Genomic DNA, 22,866 nt, shown 5'->3' with positions numbered 1-22,866 from the left:
AAAATGTAAAATATGAAATGATTGGACTTAGTACTCTTAAATATTGTTAAGCAAGCGTGTGGGTTTATTTAAAAGTATGGTTATGTAGAAAGTTACTGTAAGTTTGTTTAAGAGGTAATGGGTGGGTCTTTTTACGCTTGTTGGCGCTATTACCACAAAGTGTCTACAAGCCGTGCACTTCAAAATCCTTGTGCAGCTAGGTTAGTCATTTTTTGATGAAGAACGGCTGGTTTAACTGCAGTGGGAGAACCATAGGTGGAAACAGGGCAGGAGTGGAAGCTAATTGTAGCGCAGAGTGGTAAGGCACTGAGTTACTGATCAAAAGGTCAGTGGTTCAAGCCAGAGCTCCTTCAGGTTGCCATTGCTGGACCTCTAAGCAAGGCCCCTACCCCAGTTATATTGGGATATGTGAATCAAGAATTTCACTGTGTAGTCATGTATACCCAACAAATAAAGTCTTAACTTAAACAACATTTACGCACCTCCTGAATTTCTGAAATTTACCCATCTCTGACTAGTGTTATCACAACTACTGTATATCATTTTCTAAAGTTATCCCTATAAGGGCCTCTTAAGAACTTGGGTTAGTTATATTCTTTTGTCGTGTGTCAGTTCTTGTGCCCTTTAATGGACAGGCACCCCTAGGCATCCTGTCCAGGGTGTACACTGCCCTGTGTCCCCCCAAGTCCCCTAGGATAGACTTCAGGCCCCCCTCAACCCTGTACAGGATAAGCAGAATGAATATGGAGAATGAGTGAGTAATGGAGTAAGTGAGTAAGTGAAATAATTATATGAAATACAGTTTAAAATCATTTAAAACAAATAAAACTATGTAATACTATGTTGTGCTCTAGTATGAAGCACCAACGCTCATTACAAACCATGAACTTTCACCTGCGTCTACAACTACGAGAAGGTTAAAGCTAAAAATAAGCCGATCAACTTTAATGTTATTAGTGATATTATTATTTCTGGCCGAAGCCTACGTGCATCTCTGCCTGCAACAAAGATGAACTCAATAATGTTTTAAAAGTGTAATTTCACAAAATTTTGTTTGGTGTGACCTTATATTGTATTGGGTTCCACTGGATTCCCAGATAGAACAGGTATGTCGCGAAGACGTCTGCTAAAGAGCGTATCATCTGGCAAACATTGCATTATTTTTTTTTAACATTGTCTTATTTTGATCGTCTATTGATCGCCTGTTTGAGCTGTTAAATAATACATCATCTTTACATCTATACGACGTCTATACGATGTATCTTTATCATCCGAAATTTGCTGGTATGTGGACGGGAAATATATACGTAAATAATCTGTAAATAGAGTGGAGAAACACCAAAGGAGAATCAACCAGAAGGTGGCGGTAGAAGAAGAAGAACAGTTAGTTGAAAAGACAAATGTTTGTCGGTCGTGTGGAAAAAGTAAGCAGGAATTAATTCCCATCTTTCTAAATAGAAACGAAATACTGAACATAAATGTCACCTGCTCTTTAGCGATGTTTAGTCACGTTATTTTGGATTAAGCTATATTTTTGTATTTTTAATCACACTTAAAATACCGACAGTTATATGCACGTGCTTAATCTGAGGTTCGGTTCTGGTTTCGGTCTGTTCTCATGAGTTGTGAAGCGAGAGAAACAAAGTATAAATATTGTTTATTTGCTAAATTAAGTATCATGAATTTTAATTGATTCTATCTCTGTATTTTTTCACAACAGTTTGTGACTGAAAAGTGTCCTGTCTGCATCTGACTTCAGGAGTTTCCTGACCAACCGTATCTAATAGTCATATTTAAAAGTCATAACGTACAGTTACGTATAAAGTACAAAACGTTTCTGTTGGTGTAATGTATATTTTTTTCTATGATTAATACTTATTTGTTGTGTTTTATGTTTTGTACATCTTTTCAAATTGAGAACTCAATTGTAAGTTGCTGCTGGTGTAAAACAGTGTTTTTATTAAATATAAAATAAAAATCTCTGCTTTATCCTGTTTGTCTTATGCTTTCTTCCTTCACAGAATTCTGTTGACCATGGTTAATTATAATTAACCAAGGGTATTTAATTTAAATAATGGGAGAGAGGTGTTTTAATAAAAGATGTCTATCCGACATGAATCCGACCTTTGGCAGATGTATGAACATCTGATTAACATCGTCTAAAGAGCGGATTCATTTACGTCTTAAATACGTAGGCTAAACGCCGTTCTAACATTGGGCACGACGTCTCGGCGACGTCTGCCAGTTGAGCAAACGGCCAGTGCCAGATGAAAAAGACGACGTCACATAGACGTCCCCGCGACGTGTGTGTGCTATCTGGGTTGGTGGCTAAATATCAGGAAATCTTTAGGAAATATTTTAAATCTGTCCTTTCATCTTATTACAATCAATGGAAAAGAGAGGATATAGAAAAAAGAATGTTTATGTCTGGTTCACACCAAGTTGTATTTCACTCATCATCAAGCCAAATACACTCCCTGGTCAATAACCAGAGAGTCAATTTCAGGTGAGAAATTGAAAAAGTACATCAGATTTATCTTAAAAGTTATTTGGTGCAGGTGTTTATTTATATTAAAAAAAAAAAAAAAAAAAGCAGTCTATTGTAGCCCATTCATTAAATTATGTCCAGCCTGTTTATACAGTCATACAGCAGAAACAAAAAAAAAATTTCTGAGACTGGTTTCGCCTTTTCCTATGTATAAAAAGTAAAGATGTCATTGAAAGAGCATTTAAGATGTAATTAAGTTGTACAGAAGCACAATTCTAAGTGTATCAACTACTGTATATGTTTGTGTTCTAAAGTGGAGCAACTTTCAGGATACATGCTAGGATTTACTAAGCATCCTTTTTTTTGACTTGGGATGCTCTGACTGAAAGTGCTCCGATGTTTAGCTAGCAGGTTATGGAGGGGAGATGAGGTGTTCCTTATGATGGTTAACAATGTGTCTAGCATGCCTGTCTCTACCACAAACTTCAAAATATACTACTACTCAATAGTTATAAAATTCATAGATATATCCCTATATTAAAAACCATAAACTTTCAACTGCATTTCATCATTTTTTTATTGTTTTATTGTCATATTTACTAGTACAATGAAATTCTTACTTGTTTACTTCTCTCAAGAATGACAGGATATAAGGGGGGCAAGCATAATGTACAGTACAAAATATGTAAAAAAAAATATACAGTAAAGTGTAATAAAAAATTAATAGTAGCTTTAAAAAATTATATTATAAGTGATGAGAGGGTAAGAAAAATAGAGGACCCGTACTCTTATTGAAAAAAACAACCAACAGTAAGATAATTTTTTACAGTATAAATGTGAAGTGCAGTTGCAGAAATTACCCTGAGGATACAGGTGGAAATGGCTGTGGGTTTTGATTATTTATCAGTCTAATGGCCTGGGGATATAAACTGTGTTGAAATTTCAATAACTTCCAGGTCATGTGACCTATTGGCTCAAAATTTATTCTAAAATGTGTGGCCACCTGCCCTGCAAAAAGCATAACCTTTTTTTAATTAAATATTATGACTTTACATATTTATTAATATTTTAATAGAAGTATGAATAATCTTATTTCAATAGCTTCAAGGTCATGTGGCAAAATCCTTTCTAAAATGTGTAACCACCTGTCCTACATGGTGCATAAACTTTTTTTATTTTACTTATTAGCACATTGCATATTTATTAATACTTTTTATTTAAAATATTAATTATTTTAATCATGTACATATATTTTAATCATGTTTTACTTGCATGTATACATGTAAAACCCGGTACACATTTAGATCTCATTTAGATAAACAACTTTGCATTGCGTGTCATAGGATAACCTCTACAGAAGTCAGTTATTTTGGAATTTGATATACTCCTAATGATCACCCTTAAACAGTGCCTATGTGATCTCAACATTGGTTATTAATAAATATATGTATACTGTATGTGACTTAAATGTAACTGATAATATTGAATAAAAAAGGTTGTGCTCTTTGCAGGACATGTGGTCACACATTTTGGGATAGGTTTGATGCAATAGGTCACATGACTTAAAAGTTATTGAAATAAAACAATTCATATTTTTTAATAAAAACTATTATTAAATATGAAAAGTAATAAAAGTTTATAAAAAAGGTTGTGCCCCTTGCATAACAGGTGGGTAAAGATTTTAAAATAGATTTTGGTGTGATAGGTCACATGACCTGGAAGTTAAAAAAAAAAGAATAAACATGCAAAGTGATAATATTAAATAAAAAGGTTTGTGGTCATATGACATGTGGTTACTACTACATATTATTATTACAATGATAATGCAATACAAAAATTAATGATATTTAAACATTTACTATATATATATATATATATATATATATATATATATATATATATATATATCCTGTATATATATATATATATATATATATATATATTTTTTTTTTTTTTTTTTTTTTATCAGTATAATAAATGAAAAAAAAAATGGCAAAAGGCTGGCAGTGGGAGCAGGGAAGCTGTCCGCGCTATAGTATTACACATATTGGGTCATATATGTAAAAAGACAAAAAACATGTAAAACGATAAAGACAACATTTTAGCTGATCAGGGCGTATTACCTTGATACAGTGTAAGATGTACCACTCAGCAGTGTAAGCTGCAACGTTCAACTGTACAAATGCTGAATCAAGACTGATACTATAAATTCTCATATGAACTATTACTATTACTATTAGACTACCATGTGACATTAAACTTGTTTAATTATGTCCACAGGCTTCAGGGAATTTTCTTGGAGCAGGTTAGCAGAGTTTTATTAGGAGGAGGAGATGTATGAGAGTGTGTGTATGAGAATGAGAGTGTACATTTGAAATAGCTTGTGCATCAGTGACAGAGTTTGTGTGTTTGACAGATGAACGGATTCCTGTGAAGGAGACAAAACAGATTATTTATTATTTATTATTTAAACAGATTATTTATAAATTATTTGTTAGTGTTAAAGAAATAAAGTATGCAAGACAACATAGAAGCTTACATCTGAAAATGACTACCTTCTTTTCTTTTTAATTAAGTTGGCAATTTCTCTAGTTGCTCATTCCTCTCAGCAGTGCCATCTATGGTCTGATCACAATCCAAAGCCATTAAAACATCTCTTTCTAAAGCCCTGAGTATGAACGCTGCTAGATGCTGTTGTGTAAGAGAACTCCTGAGCCTACTCTTTATGAATTTAATAAAGGCGAAGTTTTGTTCGCAAGCTACCTGGGTGACAGAGAGTGTAAGTAAGAACTTGTAAGCAAGTCCCAAAATGGGGTAAGTATTGGTTTTATTGACAAAGAATACAGTAACAACACACTAGATAGTTCTTGCAAGATGAGCAAAGATTAATAGAAAATTTTAATTTCTCTCCTCATTAACACACAAATTATCAAATTTATGTATAACTAAAATTGTCATTATTAAGCTAAAGATAAATATACAACAAGGAACCTATACTACTCCTTTTTGGAAGAAAATAATGTAATTCGTTAAGGTTTATTAATATAATTTTATACTGCATTCTAGCATTAGGAGCTAGTTTCTTAGTATTATTTTGAATTAATATTGACTACCATAATAATTAACTAGTTTACTAGCATAATGCTGCTACTGATTATATTTTAGTTTACCTGATCATTTTGATTGCCATCTTTTTCACTCGGCTCAGGTAGATGAGTGGAGACGTGTTGGTCATCGTCAGCAGGCACTGGTTCATCATTACTGACCCTGCTGCTGGATCCAGCCTCGCTATCCCTGACCGTAATGCTAAAACTGTCAGAGCCTGCAGAACTGCAACTTCCCCTTACGCCAAAGGCATAATCTGTTCATTTAAAGCATTTCACAGAATCTACCTCTAAAGCTTTTTTCCTCTTTACATGTAACTTTTCAGTTCCACCTATTCTCCTTTTCCTTTTTCATCCATGGAATTTATTATTAATTATTTGTTCAGAGAAATTTGCTGTATCGAAATACGATCAATAAATAAATAGCCTCTGTAAATTTGAAGTGACAATGCATGTGTTTCAGGACATATGGAATAGGACAAACTAATTAATAGGGAGAGAAGGCAATACATTTGCATACACATAAACACACGCTCTTTGTCGGCTGAGGCTGTGCAATCAACACAGTCATCCATCTGCATAACTACAGTAAGAGATACAATATTATGGGTTCCGTCATTTAAAAAATATGAAATATTTAAAAATATAAAAAATATTTGTATGTACTGACTGACATATTGATCAACAGCAACTCACGGGTTCAGGGTTTGTGACTTATTTATTTTTAAATAATTTAATTATAATGTCAATAGGACTAAAGGGATGATTATTGACTTCAGGAGGACCCAAATAGATTGCTTAGACCATCAACCTTGGAGAAGATCCAAAGAGTACAAAATATCCAACTTTCTTTGTGTGGACATGACAGAGGACTTTTTCTGAACTCTGAACACTACTTGCCTATTCAAGAGCATCAGCAATTCCATATTCTGTATTAAAACCCTCTCATCGGTATATATATGAGACACCAGTCAGCCATAACTTTAAGGCCAGTGATTAGTGATGTGAATAACAATGATGAAAAACAAGTCTGATCCACAGATGCCTCACCTCACATCTTACAGAGTTTAAATGATCTGCTGCTAATGTCCTAGTGCCAGATATCACAGTAAACCTTCAGAGGTCTTGTGTGGTCCATGCCTTGACCGTTTTGGCGGCAGAAGTGGGATGTAAACAATATTAAGCAGGTGATTATAATTTAACGGCTGATTGGTGTGTATAGAGTATATTATGTATCCTGACTTTGTATAAATGCTTTATGGAGTAAAAAAAAAATAGAAAGTAGAAACAAAATTAAAAATAGTGCTGGTCCCAAGCCCGGGTGAAATGTGAGGGTTGCGTCAGGAAGGGCATCCAGCGTAAAAACCTGTGCCAAGCTTGAATGTGCGGACTGGATGCTGTGGAGATCCCTTGCCGGGAGCAGCCGAAAGACCAACAACAACAACAGAGGAAAAGTAAAAAGTCTAAAGTACCAGATCTATCATTGTGAGGAAACACAGCCAACATTCATGTTTTATTTTGTCTTTCTTTGTTTTATTTTATTTTACTTCATTTAATTTTTTTGTTTTTGTTTTTACAGCTGAATCAACAGGACCTGCTGCTTTAGACCTGTGTTTTAGGGAAACTGTACTGGTCCAGTACATCTCCATTGTGTTGCCTTTGCATTTTTACAAGTAATAATGCTTTAAGAGATCTAAATTAATCCTTTACCTTTAAGAGTAGGAATAAATATCACTGACAAAAGGAACTAACCCCTTTTGACCATTTAAAAAAAAATTGGGACAGAATATATTGTGTTGTTTGACAATAGCTGACTATTTTATAGTGCGGAGTGATCTTTGGTACATGATTTTTGATTTTTTTTTTATTTTTTTTATTTATAGTTTCACTGACTTTAGTCCAAGGTTGTGCCTCCTTTCTCCAGGGCAGTTAGGAGCAGTTGCTGGTTTTCTGGGGGGCACTGGGATGGGTGGAGTTGGCAGAACCAGTACAGATCCAGATGGAGTTTGTATGTTTGGAGGGGTTTTCGTTGTCCTGTGACTGTTCTGTTGTTCATTATCGAGCTGTGTGACACCAGAAAAAATGTACAGTAATTCTGTCAGTCAACCTATGAAGCTAGAAATAAATGTTATTACACCAGGATGTTTTTGAATTTCTACATATAACTGGTTATAAATTATAATTGGTCATAAAACCTAATTGTTCTATAACAGCTCAAATCTCAAAATAGTTCACAAACAAATGACAAACAAAAAAGAAAAAAATTATTGTGAACATGCCACAAAATTTTAATTTTACAAAAAAAAATGCATCTACCTTTTGTTGATAAAGGGAGCAGGTGACCTTGGTGGAAAGTTTTTTCTTAGCTTCTTCAATAGTAGAGTGTGTTCCACTAATCCAGCTGGCCTCTTTGGAAATTTTCACTTCAGAGTCATCATCAAAAGTAATGTGTGACCCAGTACAAAAGCCCTTCATCTTAAAAAAAAAATAAATAAATATATATATATATATATATATAAAGTAAATCAATTTATTATTTACAACCACTTACACAATACATCAGTTTTAAACTGTGTATACTTACATGCGTTCCATTCTTTGGCTGGCACTGAGTCCAGTCTAAATCAGTCAACGTTTTGGCACAATCGGTTTCCTGTATGGTGAACTCCACAAAGTAGGATGGACCAACAACCCACTATTGAAAGAAAAAAAAACACCTCTTGTACAAAAAAATCATCAACTAAAAAGAATTGAGATTTTGATACCTCAGTCTTACAGTAGATGAATGAACCATACCTGCATACGTGCCCCTGTAATATTTATTAGAACAAAGTAATTAGGCACAGTTGTCTCTTTGTTAAATTTTTCGAGAGAAAGACTTGCTGTCTCAGCTACAATTGGATCATTCAGGCTCTCTGTTGTTGGACAATCTGGACATATGTCAACTATGGCAGCAGCAGGAACTGGAAACAAGTAAATTTTTGTGTAATAGCTTTTGAGACTTTTTTAAAATATATATTTACAGAACAAAAATATAACTTACCTTGCTGGATGGTGCAGCTAAAGTTATGTAAAGTAATGTTGGGCTGAATGACGACAGATACATCACACTTTCCGAAGACCTAAAGCATGTATAATTTCACATGTATTATTGTTTCCTATTACATTTTATATGCAAAACAAATTAGACACACCTCGTCCTCAAATGGTTTTGTAGGGCAAGGGTTATGTAGTACACAAAAAGTGTCTTTATATTTTAGATATTTAAAAGTAGCTATTTAGCTTAGATGACATCTTGGTACACTCATGGCATTCTCTCATCAGTTTCACAAGGTACTGTAGTCACCTTGAATGTTGTTCAATTCACAGTTTTCTTTCCTTCTTAAAGTGCTTTTGACCATCAGTTGTCTTGTGCAGATGTGGGGTGGATACAGAGTCAATAACCCTATTGATGCTACTACTACTAAAAATTTTGTATAAATCCATATTAAGGCAAGAAACATTTAGTTAAACAAAAAGAAAAAGTAAAAAAAAAAAAATCTATCATCAAAAAGTCAATCATTACTTCAAGGTAAGTCAGTCAATCCGAAAAATCTCACTAACTTACATCCCCAAGTGCAGTCACTAAAAAACATCAAATGCTATACGACCAAGAGCTACCTCTGCTGCAGAAGATAAGTTTACTAGAAAGACCATCCTTAGAAATCACCAGTTTACAGCAACTCAGATTAAAAGCTTTTCAGGGTTCAACATATTTCAACATCCACTGTTCAGAGGACACTGTGTGAGCCAGGCCTTCATGGTCAAATTGCTGCAAAGAAACTATTACTTTGGAAAAACAACAAGCAGAAGATACTTTCCTGGGCCAAGAAACACAAGGAATGGATATTAGAGCAGTGGAAACCTGTCCTTTGATCTGATGAGTCCACATTTTTGGTTCTTTCTTTATTAGTCTTTGAAAAAATGTGTGCTTCCCAATGTGAAGCATTTGCTGGTGACACTGTTGGTGTCAAAATTGAGGGCGCACATCTGTCTCAGCACTCCATCATTTTTCTTCTTAGACAAATAGCTGTTACATAACCCGGAGGTGTGTTTGGGTTCATTGTCCTGCTGGAAAACTAATGATGATCCCACACACAAGTCTAGGTTATGTAACAGCTATTTGTCCAAGAAGGAGAGTGATGGCGTGCTGAGTCAGATGATTTGGCCTACACAATCACCCGATCTAAATCCAGTTGATATGGTTTGGGACGAGAACTCCTTAAGGACTGTTAGAAAACATGCCAGGTGACTATCTCATGAGTCTGGTTGAGTTTGCCAAGAATGCGCAAAGCTGTTATCAAAGCAGAAGGTGGCTTCAAATTTTTCTACTAATTTGCTATAAATTTTTTCTACTATTTATTTTTTTTCTAAAAAATGTGTTATTATTATTATTATTATTATTATTATTATTATTATTATTATTATTATATAAGTTGTTTAAGGACTTACTGGAACATTTGAGATATCCTTGATTTCACATGACTTCCATTTTCTTTTGCTGATCACATGACACTTTGTCTCCAGTACATCTACTGTCAGTTGTAGAAAGTTCTCTCCTTCCTCCTTTATACAAATTTGTTAAAATTGTACTGGTGAGTTACCAAGATATTATCATTTTTTTTTTGTACCTTAGTGGGGTTGAATACTGGATTCTGATTGATCAAAAAGTGTGAGTTATTCTTCCATAATTTCAACAGCTCATTCCTGGTGGATATGCTACTACGATTGAATTGATTTAATTTAAAATTAAATTGAATAGTTATTTAATAAAGTAAAGAGTGTTAATCATTGATATGGTTAAGGTTAGTAGGGTTACTAAGTGTTTTCAGGATAATGTTTTCTCAGTAACATAAGACAAAAAAAAAAGTCATTAGTGTAATTAATGACTGTAATTCTTGCCAAATTGCTGTGGTGTAATAGGAATCAAACACTTCTTAAAAGGCTACAGCATATAACAACATATAACAACATGATGTTGATTATTTCCCTATAACAGCATGCATTGTCATGTGTTATTCTATATTTGTGACTTTGCAACACAAATACAAGGAAATTAAGCAGCAATCACTCACCTTTGCCTCATGTAGGACATCATACACTCTGTTCAGGGAGAAGATGTACCCTTCCTTTCTCACTGCATTAATCTGGTCCAGGGCTACCTCCGCTGCATTCACTACCCTCTGGTCGAGGCATCCTGTTGGTACAGGAGATGTAGTGGCACTGTGAAAGTATAAACTTATCAGTGAAAGGAAAAGTAACAGTATTTTTCTCATTTTCCCTTTAGTGTAACTGCTTTAGCTGATCCTAAGCAGAAAGAGAGAAAAAGAGAGAGAAGACGGAGATGTGTGATCAACTCCCCTGTCATACAGCAAACCCTGAACTTTCATCTACACTGAACAGCAAACAGCAGCATTATCTGCTGTTGACCCCAGTACGCATGCAGTATAGATCCTGGTTTTAAACATGTCCTGCTTATACTTTGCTGACCATCTATATCATATTTACAAGCATATTTTACTCCTTCTACTGTTTTATCTAAATAATTAAATCGAATGTGATTCTATATTATATTATAATATTAATAATTATATAATTTATGTAATCATTGTGCACAGCATTACAGGCTTTTTTGCTGTCACCACATCTCTAGAATAAAGTTGATTCATTACCATCACGTATAATATCCACAGCCATACAGCAAAGTTGTAAATGTCTTTTGTTTTTAAGCAATTTTGTAAAATTTAATTTCAATTTATAAATACCCTATAAAGCGTTATACTGTATACACATCTACAGTATTTTATCTATATTATCTATATTAAAGCCTTGCAATTTCACAACTTTAGTGTGCAGTGTTATTATATTATAATCTAAAAAATAATATGACATTATATTGCTACTGTACCTACTTATAATAATCAATAAGGCTAGTAAGAGCACTATATGAATGATATCACAATTTATAACTGGTTTATGAAAAAAAATTTATATGTGAGTTGACTAAATCATTTTTAAACCTGTTTTAAATGAAAGCAAACAATGAATAAAAGCAAGTAATTACTGAAAATAAATTAAATTAGAGGTAATTATATATTTTTTTATTTTTTGTGCTTTTCCAGACCTGTATTTGGCATCATTGGACACAATCAAGTATTTTCCAATTTTGTCGAGGAATACAAATTGAGACTTACTGTATTGGGTAAGATGATCTTTATTATTGTCTTTACATTTTCATTATTGAATAAGACTAAAACTAGGCATGCAACTCACACACAGTAGTCATTTTTTTAAGTGATAATTTGGTACATAATTGCACACATATTATATGTTTAGCGGAATTAATCACAAAGAATATTTAAAATTATTTTTTTGCAAGTTCTCATATGGGGCCTTGTGACTCCAATATGTCTATATAACTATGTGTATAAAAAAGAAAGAAAAAAAAAATATATATATATATTACAATGGCTATTATGATAGTAATTCATGTTTAACTCATCTATTTTTTTATTAATATTAATTATACATTCATTTGAGAATAGCAAATTATTTTTGTGAACCACTGATTTGTTATTATTATTATTATTATTATTATTATTGTTGTTGTTGTTGTTGTTGTTGTTGACAATCATTCCATATAAACATTGTAAATGTATTTATTACTTAATTTATATTATAGATAATATGACATATTATATTTTTGTTTGTGCTTACAGAGACATACAAAATAATAATCATTTACAATCAATAAGTGGTTTCAAGACATGATTTATTGCACTGAGCACATGGCATTTCATATGAGCTACACAGTGTAAACAGCAAAAGTCTGTTTTGAAGTTTTTCATGCAGCTGGTTTGACCTTGAACGCTGGATCCTCAGCAAAGGCATTCATGATGAGCTTATCATTGGTCTTGAACTTCGCTGGGCAGTTTTGGGATACAGTTTGGGGGAATTTGCCAATGACAGGCTCCATTTGTCCTGGTATCTCTGGGTCAGGGCGCAGGGGGAGACCAGTGGGCGTGTCAGGTTTCTCATGCTGATCAGGAAAGAAAGGAAGGGTCATGGGCTTATCTAGAGATGGGAGGACTTTGACAGTCCCCTCTGGTTTCCTCATGGCGATTTCATGATGGTTCTTCTGGTGGTGGTGGTGGTGATGATGCTCATGCTTGTGGAGGTGTCCATGCTTGTGCTCATGGTCCAATGCTAGCTCATGGTCATGCTCATGTGTTTCTCCTTCAGCATGCCCATAGTTGTGGTGGGCCTGGTGAATACCATGGTCATGTGTGTGGTTGTGGGCTTGGCCGTGGTGTGCATGCTCATGGTCATGATCGTGGCTGTGCTCATGAGAGTCTGCATGGGCTTTACCACGTTCTTCATGGTGCTCATGTTGGTGCCCCTGATTTTTATTGTGACCGTGGGCATGCTTCCCTTCATGCTTATGATCATGTTCATGGTCAGCAGCGTGAGCATGGTCATGTGCAGGTGGATGGGAATGCGGGAGCGTGTGATCATGAGTGTGGTCATGTGTAGATTCACCACCAATGTTCTTATGAGAATGGTCAGTCTCTCCAGCATTCAAATGGTTCTTCTTTTCCTCCTCTGCGGCCTTAAGGACAAGGTTAAGACAACAGTTTTACAAATAAATAAATGTACGTCTATGTTATAAAGTGCTGGCAGTTCAAAAAGATTTTGTCTTTACCTGAGGTTCATAAACTTCACACTTAAAGTCAAAGAATTCTTCACCCATGGAGAGAGTGTGTGTAGCTGTGCAGAATCCTTTGTGCTGAAAAAAAAACATGACTTTACAGCTATGTTCTATGCATATACTGTAGAATTTTTTTATTTTATTGAAAAAATTTTCAAATCTGAACAAATAGGCTCCTTTAGGAGTCACACTTACTGCGAACTCGCAGGCCATTATGTCACATTTTGAAGCCTCAGAGACATCAGTTTTGTTGGAGCAAACTGTCTCCTGAATGGTGAACTCCACACTGTACATTTTGATCAAGCCACCCTAAAAAAACATCAGATGAAATACAGCACATTGTTTCATTCTTCATTCCTCCTTTATTTTTGAAAATGATCTTTTACTTTGTTGAGAGTGCCTTGCCTGTGTGATTGCTCTTGTAATATTAAGAAGGGCAAAGTAATTTGGGAGTCCGCTCTCCTTATTAAACTTTTCCAACCCCATCGTCATCGTCTTCTCCACTTCGTTATTATCCAGAGAAATCAGAATTGGGCAGTCAGGGCATGTGGCAATGATTTTGGAGGCAGGGACTGCAAAATAAAATAGGCAGTTTTAATCATCTACCATTTGGTACATTAATAACAAAGGATTTGTGCGACAGTATATTTTAATGTTTAAAAGAAAGACGTGATCATTACGTGGTCTGACGGTACAGCTGTATTTGTAGAGACGAGAGACTCTTTGAGGTTTGTTTACATAGATAACTGCCTTACATTGACCATAAACCTGGAAGAACACCATCAATGCATGTATTATGACATTCTGTAATTAAAATACATTTCAATAGAAACTGGAAAGTGAAAAAGATATTGTTTATACCGGGTTTTCGCCAATGTCTCTACTCTCACACTCCTTATAACTCTTCCTGCTGAGGACATGGCATTTTGTCTCAAGGATATCAATTGTTAGATAAAAGACAACTCCAGTTTCCCCCTGTGAATAAAAAAAATGATTTCTCAAATCAGATCTTGAGAACACACAATACAACTTGTTCTGGGTATTATATTAGTTAGAACCTGTATTTGCTACCATATTATATATCCTCAAAAGCAAGCAAGCTAACTCACATTCCGTGTCTGATGCACGTTGCTGACACGTTCCAGGCTGAAGACATAACCCGTGGTGCGATCCTGGTTGATTTTGTCTATAGCCTCTCCGGCGACAAAGACGGTGGTTGCATCTGTGCAAGAACTCGGAGGCGGGACCCCTGCAGGGGCACCATGGACACACACAAACGCCAGCAACAACAGCCCGCACTGCTTCATGGTGGAGCGTCTTACACTGCTGATCAACAAGGAAAGAGCATTAATCTTTTATAGTCCCCTAGGACCAACCCAGCAGCAGCAGCCTTGATCACTGTGACCTCTTGGTCGGTCAACAATGCTCTGTTTCTTCTTCAGTGAATGGCCCCTGTGATCACATCCAGCTTTAATCAATCAAGCAGCTGCAATCTGCTCATTGTCGCAGCTGGTTCAGCTCTCTGAGCAAAGAGTATGTTTAAACTATTGATTAATGAGGGGATCCTGGTGACTGTTGCAACTTTGCATTGCTGACTCATACATTTTATCACATTTTTTTTTTTTAAGTATTTTCTTACTGTAGTTTTGTTTATATCAGCCATGTAGTATAGAGAGTGAGTGAAAGAAAGTATTATGTTTATTGTTCCATATGTGTTTTCATGACTCTTCTGTTCCTAGCACTTTTGACATATTGACTCTTCTGTATCTCTGGTACTGTACGTTTGTTCGGATCCCGGGTAGTGCTGGTGTAAAAATGACAGCAATGACCAATTTGTGCTTTTGTCATACTGCAGTTTTTCATCCCCTTTTCACATTGAAATGAATAGACAAATGTTTGCCAATTGTAATGTTACTCACTCTGCCAGCTATACAGTGACCTCTACTGCTGTTTCACCAATCGCACCTTCTGGGAAAAAAATGTCACTCCAGTTTCATTTAAAAAACTCCTAAGCATATTTTTCCCAGCTTGCTGCTACCATAAACATTTTTGTTTCATTTGTTATTAATTCTTAAACACTATTTAAATTAATTCCTATTATTCATTCATTAAGTTCACTGTGTTCAGATGCTTGTCGATTTACCAGATGTTTAAAATCTAGTTATTTGGGTTACCACAACCTTCTTGTCAGCTTAAAACCATCTGTCCATTGTCTTTCGACATCTTTTACCAGTAACATATTTTCACCTGTATAATGTTATGTTTTGTGTTTGCCTTTTTTTTTTTTTTTTTTTTGCACCAGTTTCTGAAATACACAAACCAGCCTGTCTGTTTAAACAACTATGCAATCCATGTCACCTAGATGACTATTTTCAGATCTGACTTTTTTCAAGCTCTGGAGCTCTTGACTGTGTATTTGCATTATGTTATGCATTGTTCTGCTGATACATGCTTGGCTGATTGGATAGTGGCATAATTTTGTATACAACATTAACTATGTATAAATTTCTTTATGTAAAGTATTATGTATAACCCCTACCAAGATTAATGAGTTATATATGGCCTGATTCGAATAGACTATGACAATGTCTGATCTGTTTTTATACTGTGATAATTAATAATAAATGACTGAGACAATACAATTTTGATGTTAATAAAAGAGGTTTATTGAATATGTCATTTCATTTGTTTAACAAAACAAATTGTAGCAGTGTGTAAACCAGAAGCTTGATGTTTATTTGAATTAAAGTTTTGCTTAACATTTCGACTTCAAATTGTATAAGAGGAAAATCCTCTGCAATGTTCAACTTTAATGATGATCCCCCCTGCGCAGTAAAGGAGGGAAGGGGCAAATAGGATGGATGGAGGGTGGTATTTTCACCGCACCATGGCAATGCATGAAAGAGAAATCTAGGCTTTTCTCTGAGACTGGAGGAGTAGGTTGAACTTCAGACTCTGCCTGCGGTGGTTGTTTGTCGTTGGGCTTACTGTGAGGTTTCTTATGATCATGGTCATGTTTTCCATGCTCTTTATGATGAGGAGGGCCTGCATGATGAGGAGGGCCTGCATGATGTGGTGGGCCTGCATGATGAGGGGGGCCCGCATGATGAGGTGGACCTCCACGATGATGAGGACCTTTAGAGAAAGGACCTTTAGTTGAACGAGTAAAGCAGAATCGATGGCTTGGTGGACCAGTGTGGTTGGCATGCTCTGGATGCTCTGGATGCTCTGGGTGCTCTGGATGCTTTGGATGCTCTGGATGCTTTGGATGCTCGGGATGTTGAGGATGTGCAGGGTGCTTTGGATGGCCTTTATGACCTCCATGCTCATGGTGCCCTGGGCGTTTGCCATGTTCACCTCGCTCATGGTGTCTGTGTTTTTCATGGTGCCAACAGCCCCTTCCATGGTGGAATGGATGATGTGTTGTGTTCTGTCACATAGCATAACAAAATGATAATAAATAAATGACTAAAAAAATACCTTAAACTTTATATCATGGATCCAAATAATGAAACAATACATACCTGGACTTGATAGACTTCACAATTTACAGTCAGCTCACCATTTCCAAGTTGTGTGGATTTGCAGAAGCCATAATGCTTTACGGATGAGAGGTAATATACATTAATGGCATGTACGAATTCACATTAAAATGCAGTGATAAAATGATGAAAGCATGGTACTATTTATTAGTGTGTAATGTAGCTGTGTATAAGGAGAAAACAACTTACAGTTTCGTTTGAGCATTTTTGCTTGCAAGCAGTTTTTTCTTCTTTTTCCACTTTGTTTTCACATTCAGTCTCTACTATTGCAAACTCAGCAAAGTGAGACATTCCAAACATCATGTTGTACTGAAAAGGTAGACAATAAAAAGCACTGAATATACTGGATAACAGGTTATACACGCTTTAAGACGTCTAAGTGAAAAAAAAAAAAACACAGTATGTTATCCCTTTTCCTCCAGGTACTCCAGTTTCCTCCCACAGTCCAAAGATATGCAGATTAGGCTAATTGGAATTCCCCAAATTGCCCATGGTGTGTGAGTGGGTGTGTGTGCTCTGCGATGGATTAGCACCCTGTCCAGGGTGTACTCTGCCTCGTGCCCTAAGCCTCCTGGGATAGGCTCCAAATCCCTGCGACCCTGAATACAGGATAAAGTGGTATAGAAGATGAGTGATAGTGAGTGAGAAGTTATCCCTACCTGGGTACTCAGTCTGCCAACTTCATATAGTTTAAAGTAGGAGGTTAGCTTGGACTCTTTGTTGAACTTCACAATGGCAGCGTTTACACTCTTCAAACCCTCCGGATCATGCAAGGGCAGAAGAGTCGGGCAATCAGGGCAGATTCGTGTTAGTTGTTGACTTGAAGCTGGGTAAACGTCATAAAATATATCACCAGTCAGCTGCATTAAGGCCAGATTTATAATATTCATGCGTTAATTAGTCCTTTAAATAAAGAAATATAAGAAATATATAATACAAGTAACTGGTATACCTGGCTCAGTATCGCAGATTAACCGTGAGATGCCTGGGGTTTCTTCACCATCACACATGGTGACATTGCAGTTTGCTGTTACTGGCTTAAGGCACACAAGTAAATTTAGATGAAGTTCATGTAATGCTAATGCACTAAAAAAACAAACATGGTATAACTTAAGTTTACCGTTTGAGTCTCAGTCCGAACCTCACATTCATTAAAAGGCTTTGGATTCACAATATGGCACGTGGTCTCTTTTAACGTCAAAGTCAAATGAGTTAGACACAAAGGCAGACTTGGAGGACTCTGCGAAGCATAATAGGTCGTTTAAAAATGTGTTCATTTTTATGATCTACAGAATGTTTTTCAAAAATTCTCGCTTTGTTCAATGTCTTTAGTTATACTCACCTCTTCCACTGTAAAGCTGTCTAATTTGAACTTGTATCCATGATGGTGTAGCTTGTTAATGAGGTATACGGCCTCATCAGCACCAGCTTGGCCTGTATAAAGCTTGCAGACTGTTGGGTCAGAGGCAAATAGCCCCTGGCAGAGCACTGCTACAATTAGGAGTACTCTCATGACACAATGTAGAGTTCAGAGTCAAGCCACAAACACAGGACTGAGGCTTCAAGGTCCCTGGCTCAGTGCTTTATAGAATAAAGAGACTAGAGTCAACAGTTTTATGCAGGCTGCCAAATCAATCAGGAGCAAAAACAAATAATGTTTGGAGAGGGCGCAGAGAATGGACCACTGGTTCATATAGTGGTATGGTCACTACATAGTCTCGATAGGTATTATTACCTTATAGTTTCATACTGAGCTATCTAGGCTTAGACTATGATCTAGACTTGTAAACACTTTAAAAAGGCCTCAGTTAATCATAACGAGATTACCATGCCACTTTATGGTCATCAGACCAAATACTGAACCAATGCTGATTTCGATAGTCCTCTCAAAGGAGTCAGTGGACTGTTCTTGAGATTTGATCTGCATTTAATGAAAATATAAATGATTAACTTGTGTGTTGTTGGACATGGTGATGGGAGAAAGGTTAAAAAAACAGCCCAAAGGTATGTCAGTTTACCGATTTCTTCACAGTGCTGATAGATAAGGTGTCACACGCACCAAATGCCTGCTTGCTAAAAATTTAGCAAAGGAAACACATCTTAAATTAGTGCAGTGATCTTCTGAGTGGTGATGATAAAAAAAAAACATTGCACTGTTCAAAAAAAAAAAAAAATGGCCATACAAACAGAACACCAGCTTTTATTATTTTATATGCTAACAATAAATCTACAAAAGTGCCTACAGTAACTTAAACATAAATTCAATTAAATAGCAAGTGAGGGAATAATTTAACTATATATATATATATAAGGAATTGTACTAAATCCCTAATTATTTTCTTCCTAAATTTGCTGATGATTATGAGATGAAAGGAGTGACGTGATGAAAAACAAAACTTAAAATTGAATTTAAAATTAAAATTGAATTAAAAATAAATAAGTGTGTCATTAATAATCATATTGTGTGTCATTTTATTTTAACTGGTCAAATGCAAATACATGTTGAATGTCAGACAGGGACTATTTGCTCTGCGGTGTAAATGACCTTCTGCTTTCTGGCCTTTGTATCTGGACTGAAAGTGGACATGTTGAACTGACGGTATGTTTAGTGTAAACAGATTGTAGTGATTTCCAATTTTTAACTTGTTGCAATAATTAATAACATGAATAACCAGTAAGGATTTTATTTGGTAGGGTAATAATTACAAAATGTCTCATTTAAAACATAAACAAACAAAAAAAATATTATAACACTATAACTTTTTTGTTGTGTTGTATTTAGTAGTTTGAAGTTTAACATGTCTTGGGTTTACTTCTTCTACATTTTTTTTTTTCATTTACCTGATGTTGAACATTACTGAGAAAATGGTGAGTGAGAAAAGAAGCTTTTTTCAGTTTTGCCCTTTTGTTTTTAGGCCCTAATAGCCAAATGCGATAGTCTAACTAGCCTGAAGTGTTAAATTGTATAATGACCAGATCATTAGTGTCAACATTTTCATCATATCTACCATTTCTTGACCCAAATCCTTAACACTTCCTGCCCCAGGAGTGCTGTAGCTCTAAAAAAAAAAAAAAAAAAACATTTGCTACAAACCAGTACATGTACTAACTTAACCTGTTAACCCAATGTCCTGACTTAAAATTGTGTATATTTATACAGTGATTTGCAAAAGTATTCATACCCCTTAAACTTTTCCATATTTTATCACGTTACAAACATAAATGTATTTTTGAGGGATTTTATGCGATAAACCAGAACAAAGTGGCACATAACTGTGAAGTGGAAGGGAAATTTAAAAACAGATTAACTTACAAATAAACATCTGAAAAGTGTGACGTGCATTTGTATTCAGCCCCCCTGAGTCAATACTTTGTAGAATCACCTTTTGCCGCAATTACAGCTGCAAGTCTTTTGGTATATGTTTTTATCAGCTTTGCACATCTAGAGAGTGAAATTTGTGCCCGTTCCTCTTTGCAGAATAGCTAAAGCTCAGTCAGTTTGCATGGAGAACGTCTGTGAACAGCAATTTTCAAATCTTCTGGGTCTGACTGGGCAATTCTATCACATAAATTTGTTTCGATCTAAACCATTCCATTGTAGCATCGTCTGCATGTTTAGGGTAGTTGTCCTGCTAAAGGGTGAACATCTCTATACCTGGCCTGTCAGTTTAGGTGGACGGCCATGTCTTGGTAGGTATGCAGTTGTGCCATCCTCTTTCGCTTCACAAAAATAAAAGATAATTTTAAAAAAACAATTTTTTTAAAGAAAATATTTAGAAGTGTGTATGTGTGAGAAAAATGTGTCTAGATAATAATGAGATGAATAAATGAATGATGAATGAAATGTCTCAGTGGCGACAGTGGCAAGGAAAAACTCCCTGAGATGGCAATAGGAAGAAACCTTGAGAGGAACCAGACTTAACAGGGAACCCATCCTCATTTGGGTGATAACAGATAGAGATGATATAACATCATGTGTGTTATGCAGGTGAAAGTTCAATATAACAGAATTTCTTTAAATTAACATGAAGTCCAGTTCAGCACAGGGAGTCAGTAGGTACAAACTGGGAAACTGTGTCTGAGCCCCGAACACTGTCTGGAAGGCGATTTCAAAGCTTTGGCGCTAAATATGAAAAAGCCCTAGCCTTTTGTAGATTTTGAAATTCTGGGAATTACCAGAAGTCCAGAGTTTTGTGATCTTAAGGAGCGTGGTGGATTGTAGCATATCAGAAAACTGGTAAGGTATGTGGGAGCTAAACCATTTAAAGCCTTGTATGTGTAAGGAATCGCCACTAAAGGGTACTGTTTAGTTTTAGTTTGGCAGACTCAGTTTCCCAGAAGACACCTCGGTCAGGCGATGCGGGAGCTCACCTCAACCGAGGCAGGTCATTAAATCTTCCATAAATAGCTGGCTAGTCTGGGAAACTGGGTCGAGCATTGAATGGTTGTTTGTATGGACTGTCTATGTGAGCACTTTGTTTTGTATTTTGGTTTGTTTTATATTGTTTTTCTTGATTTAACCTGTACTATAACTTAGAAGCATGTCCCAAGGCACTAGTAATATGATAGTCTTTTGTGTTTAAATGTGTGTGGAGCTGACTTGGTCTTGTACAGTCTTGTGTGCATATCTCCAGGTTGTGTAAGTCTCCCGGTGTCTCTGGTCTCCTTAGTTTTCCTGTGTCTCTAGCCTCTGTGTCTCTGGCCTCCCTAGTCTCTTTGTGTCTCTGGCTTCCCTGTGTCCCGTCTCAGCTCCATGATTAGCTTGTCTGCAATGTCCTATATTTTCGTCCGTAAGCCTGTGTTTCACCCTAGGGCTTCTCTTCTATGTACAGTACCAGGTATCAGAGCCTGTGTGTTCATCTTTAAGCTTGTGTTTCACCTACTGTATGTGTCTCGCCATAGTACCTTGGTGATGTCTAATGCAGGTTATGATATGCAAGTGTTTCTTTATTACATGTTTTATGTTATTAAAAGCCTTTTTTTGGTTAAAACACCCCTCTGCGCCTATGCCTGCCTTTTATGCCCACGGCCATTACCACCCCATCGTGACAGTATGTAAGTAATACTATTTTATAATTAATTCTAAACTGAACAGGTAGCCAATGCAAGGATGATAATATTGGGGTTATATGATCATATTATCTGGATCTAGTGAGAACCCTGTCTGTTGCATTATCGCCTAACTGAAGCTTGTTTATTGAGGATGCAGGACAACCACCTGGTAATGCATTACAACAGTCCAGTCTGGACGTCATGAATGCATGAACTAGCTTTTCTGCATCAGATACGGATAAGATACGGGCAATTTATCCCTGACCTGTCTGGTATGTTCAGTGGTCTTCATGATGCTGTTTGTTCTCTAATGTTGTCTAACAAACTGAGGGCTTCACAGAACAGCTGCATTTATATTGAGATTAAATTACACACTGGTGGATTTAAAAAAAACATTTGTTATTTTCCTACCACTTCAAAATGATGCACCACTTTGAGTTGCTCTATCACATAAATCGCAGTAAAACACATTTGGGGTTGTATTGAGACAAAATGTGGAAAATTTCAAGAATAGTTACTGTAGTCAACACATCTTGATGCCTTATTAATAAAAATGCAGTACAGATAATTTAGCTTAATTAAACAAACATTTGGGCTTGTCTCTTAATTTGTTTTACAATATATATATATATATATATATATATATTTTTTTTTTTTTTTTTTTTTTTTTTTACAAAAAAAAAGTGATCAAACAAGACAAGTGTCAGTACAAAGTCTTTAACCTTAAATGTTTTAAAACCAGGGCATGTGATTCGCCGAACCAGAATCTTTAGAAAACTTTAGAAAGCACTAAGTGGGTACTGTTGCTAACTTAGAACGGATCACAAAGGATTTTGCATTTTTAAGTCAATATAAGTATTACTGTATATTAAAACAATCACAGCATAAATATCACTTTAGAATAAAAATTCTTTATTATGCTAATTTTTAAAG

The 22,866-nt window shown here is 35.7% G+C and overlaps 2 protein-coding genes across 2 annotated transcripts; both read right to left on the bottom strand.

Annotated features, from left to right (window-relative positions):
• Positions 1-7,183: 7,183 nt before the first annotated feature.
• fetub (fetuin B) lies at positions 7,184-14,699 on the bottom strand. Its single transcript, XM_053513586.1, has 15 exons — positions 14,449-14,699; positions 14,201-14,314; positions 14,020-14,107; positions 13,745-13,911; positions 13,535-13,648; positions 13,334-13,417; positions 12,494-13,240; positions 11,162-11,169; positions 10,707-10,923; positions 10,084-10,197; positions 8,636-8,714; positions 8,389-8,555; positions 8,177-8,287; positions 7,909-8,067; positions 7,184-7,655 (listed from the first exon to the last, which is right to left on the bottom strand). Exons 1-15 carry the CDS (start codon positions 14,644-14,646, stop codon positions 7,470-7,472), a joined length of 2,553 nt encoding a protein of 850 aa, XP_053369561.1. The 5' UTR covers positions 14,647-14,699; the 3' UTR covers positions 7,184-7,469.
• Positions 14,700-15,981: 1,282 nt separating this feature from the next.
• On the bottom strand, positions 15,982-18,477 carry ahsg1 (alpha-2-HS-glycoprotein 1). The gene is made up of 7 exons (XM_053513636.1): positions 18,224-18,477; positions 18,002-18,121; positions 17,834-17,918; positions 17,541-17,707; positions 17,071-17,190; positions 16,864-16,938; positions 15,982-16,769 (listed from the first exon to the last, which is right to left on the bottom strand). Exons 1-7 carry the CDS (start codon positions 18,392-18,394, stop codon positions 16,149-16,151), a joined length of 1,359 nt encoding a protein of 452 aa, XP_053369611.1. The 5' UTR covers positions 18,395-18,477; the 3' UTR covers positions 15,982-16,148.
• Positions 18,478-22,866: the final 4,389 nt, after the last annotated feature.

This window comes from Clarias gariepinus, chromosome 15 (genome assembly GCF_024256425.1).
Source record: "Clarias gariepinus isolate MV-2021 ecotype Netherlands chromosome 15, CGAR_prim_01v2, whole genome shotgun sequence".
Classification (NCBI taxonomy): Eukaryota; Metazoa; Chordata; class Actinopteri; order Siluriformes; family Clariidae; genus Clarias; species Clarias gariepinus.
Note: the sequence above shows the minus strand (reverse complement) of the source record. Positions and strands in the feature narration are given on the sequence as shown.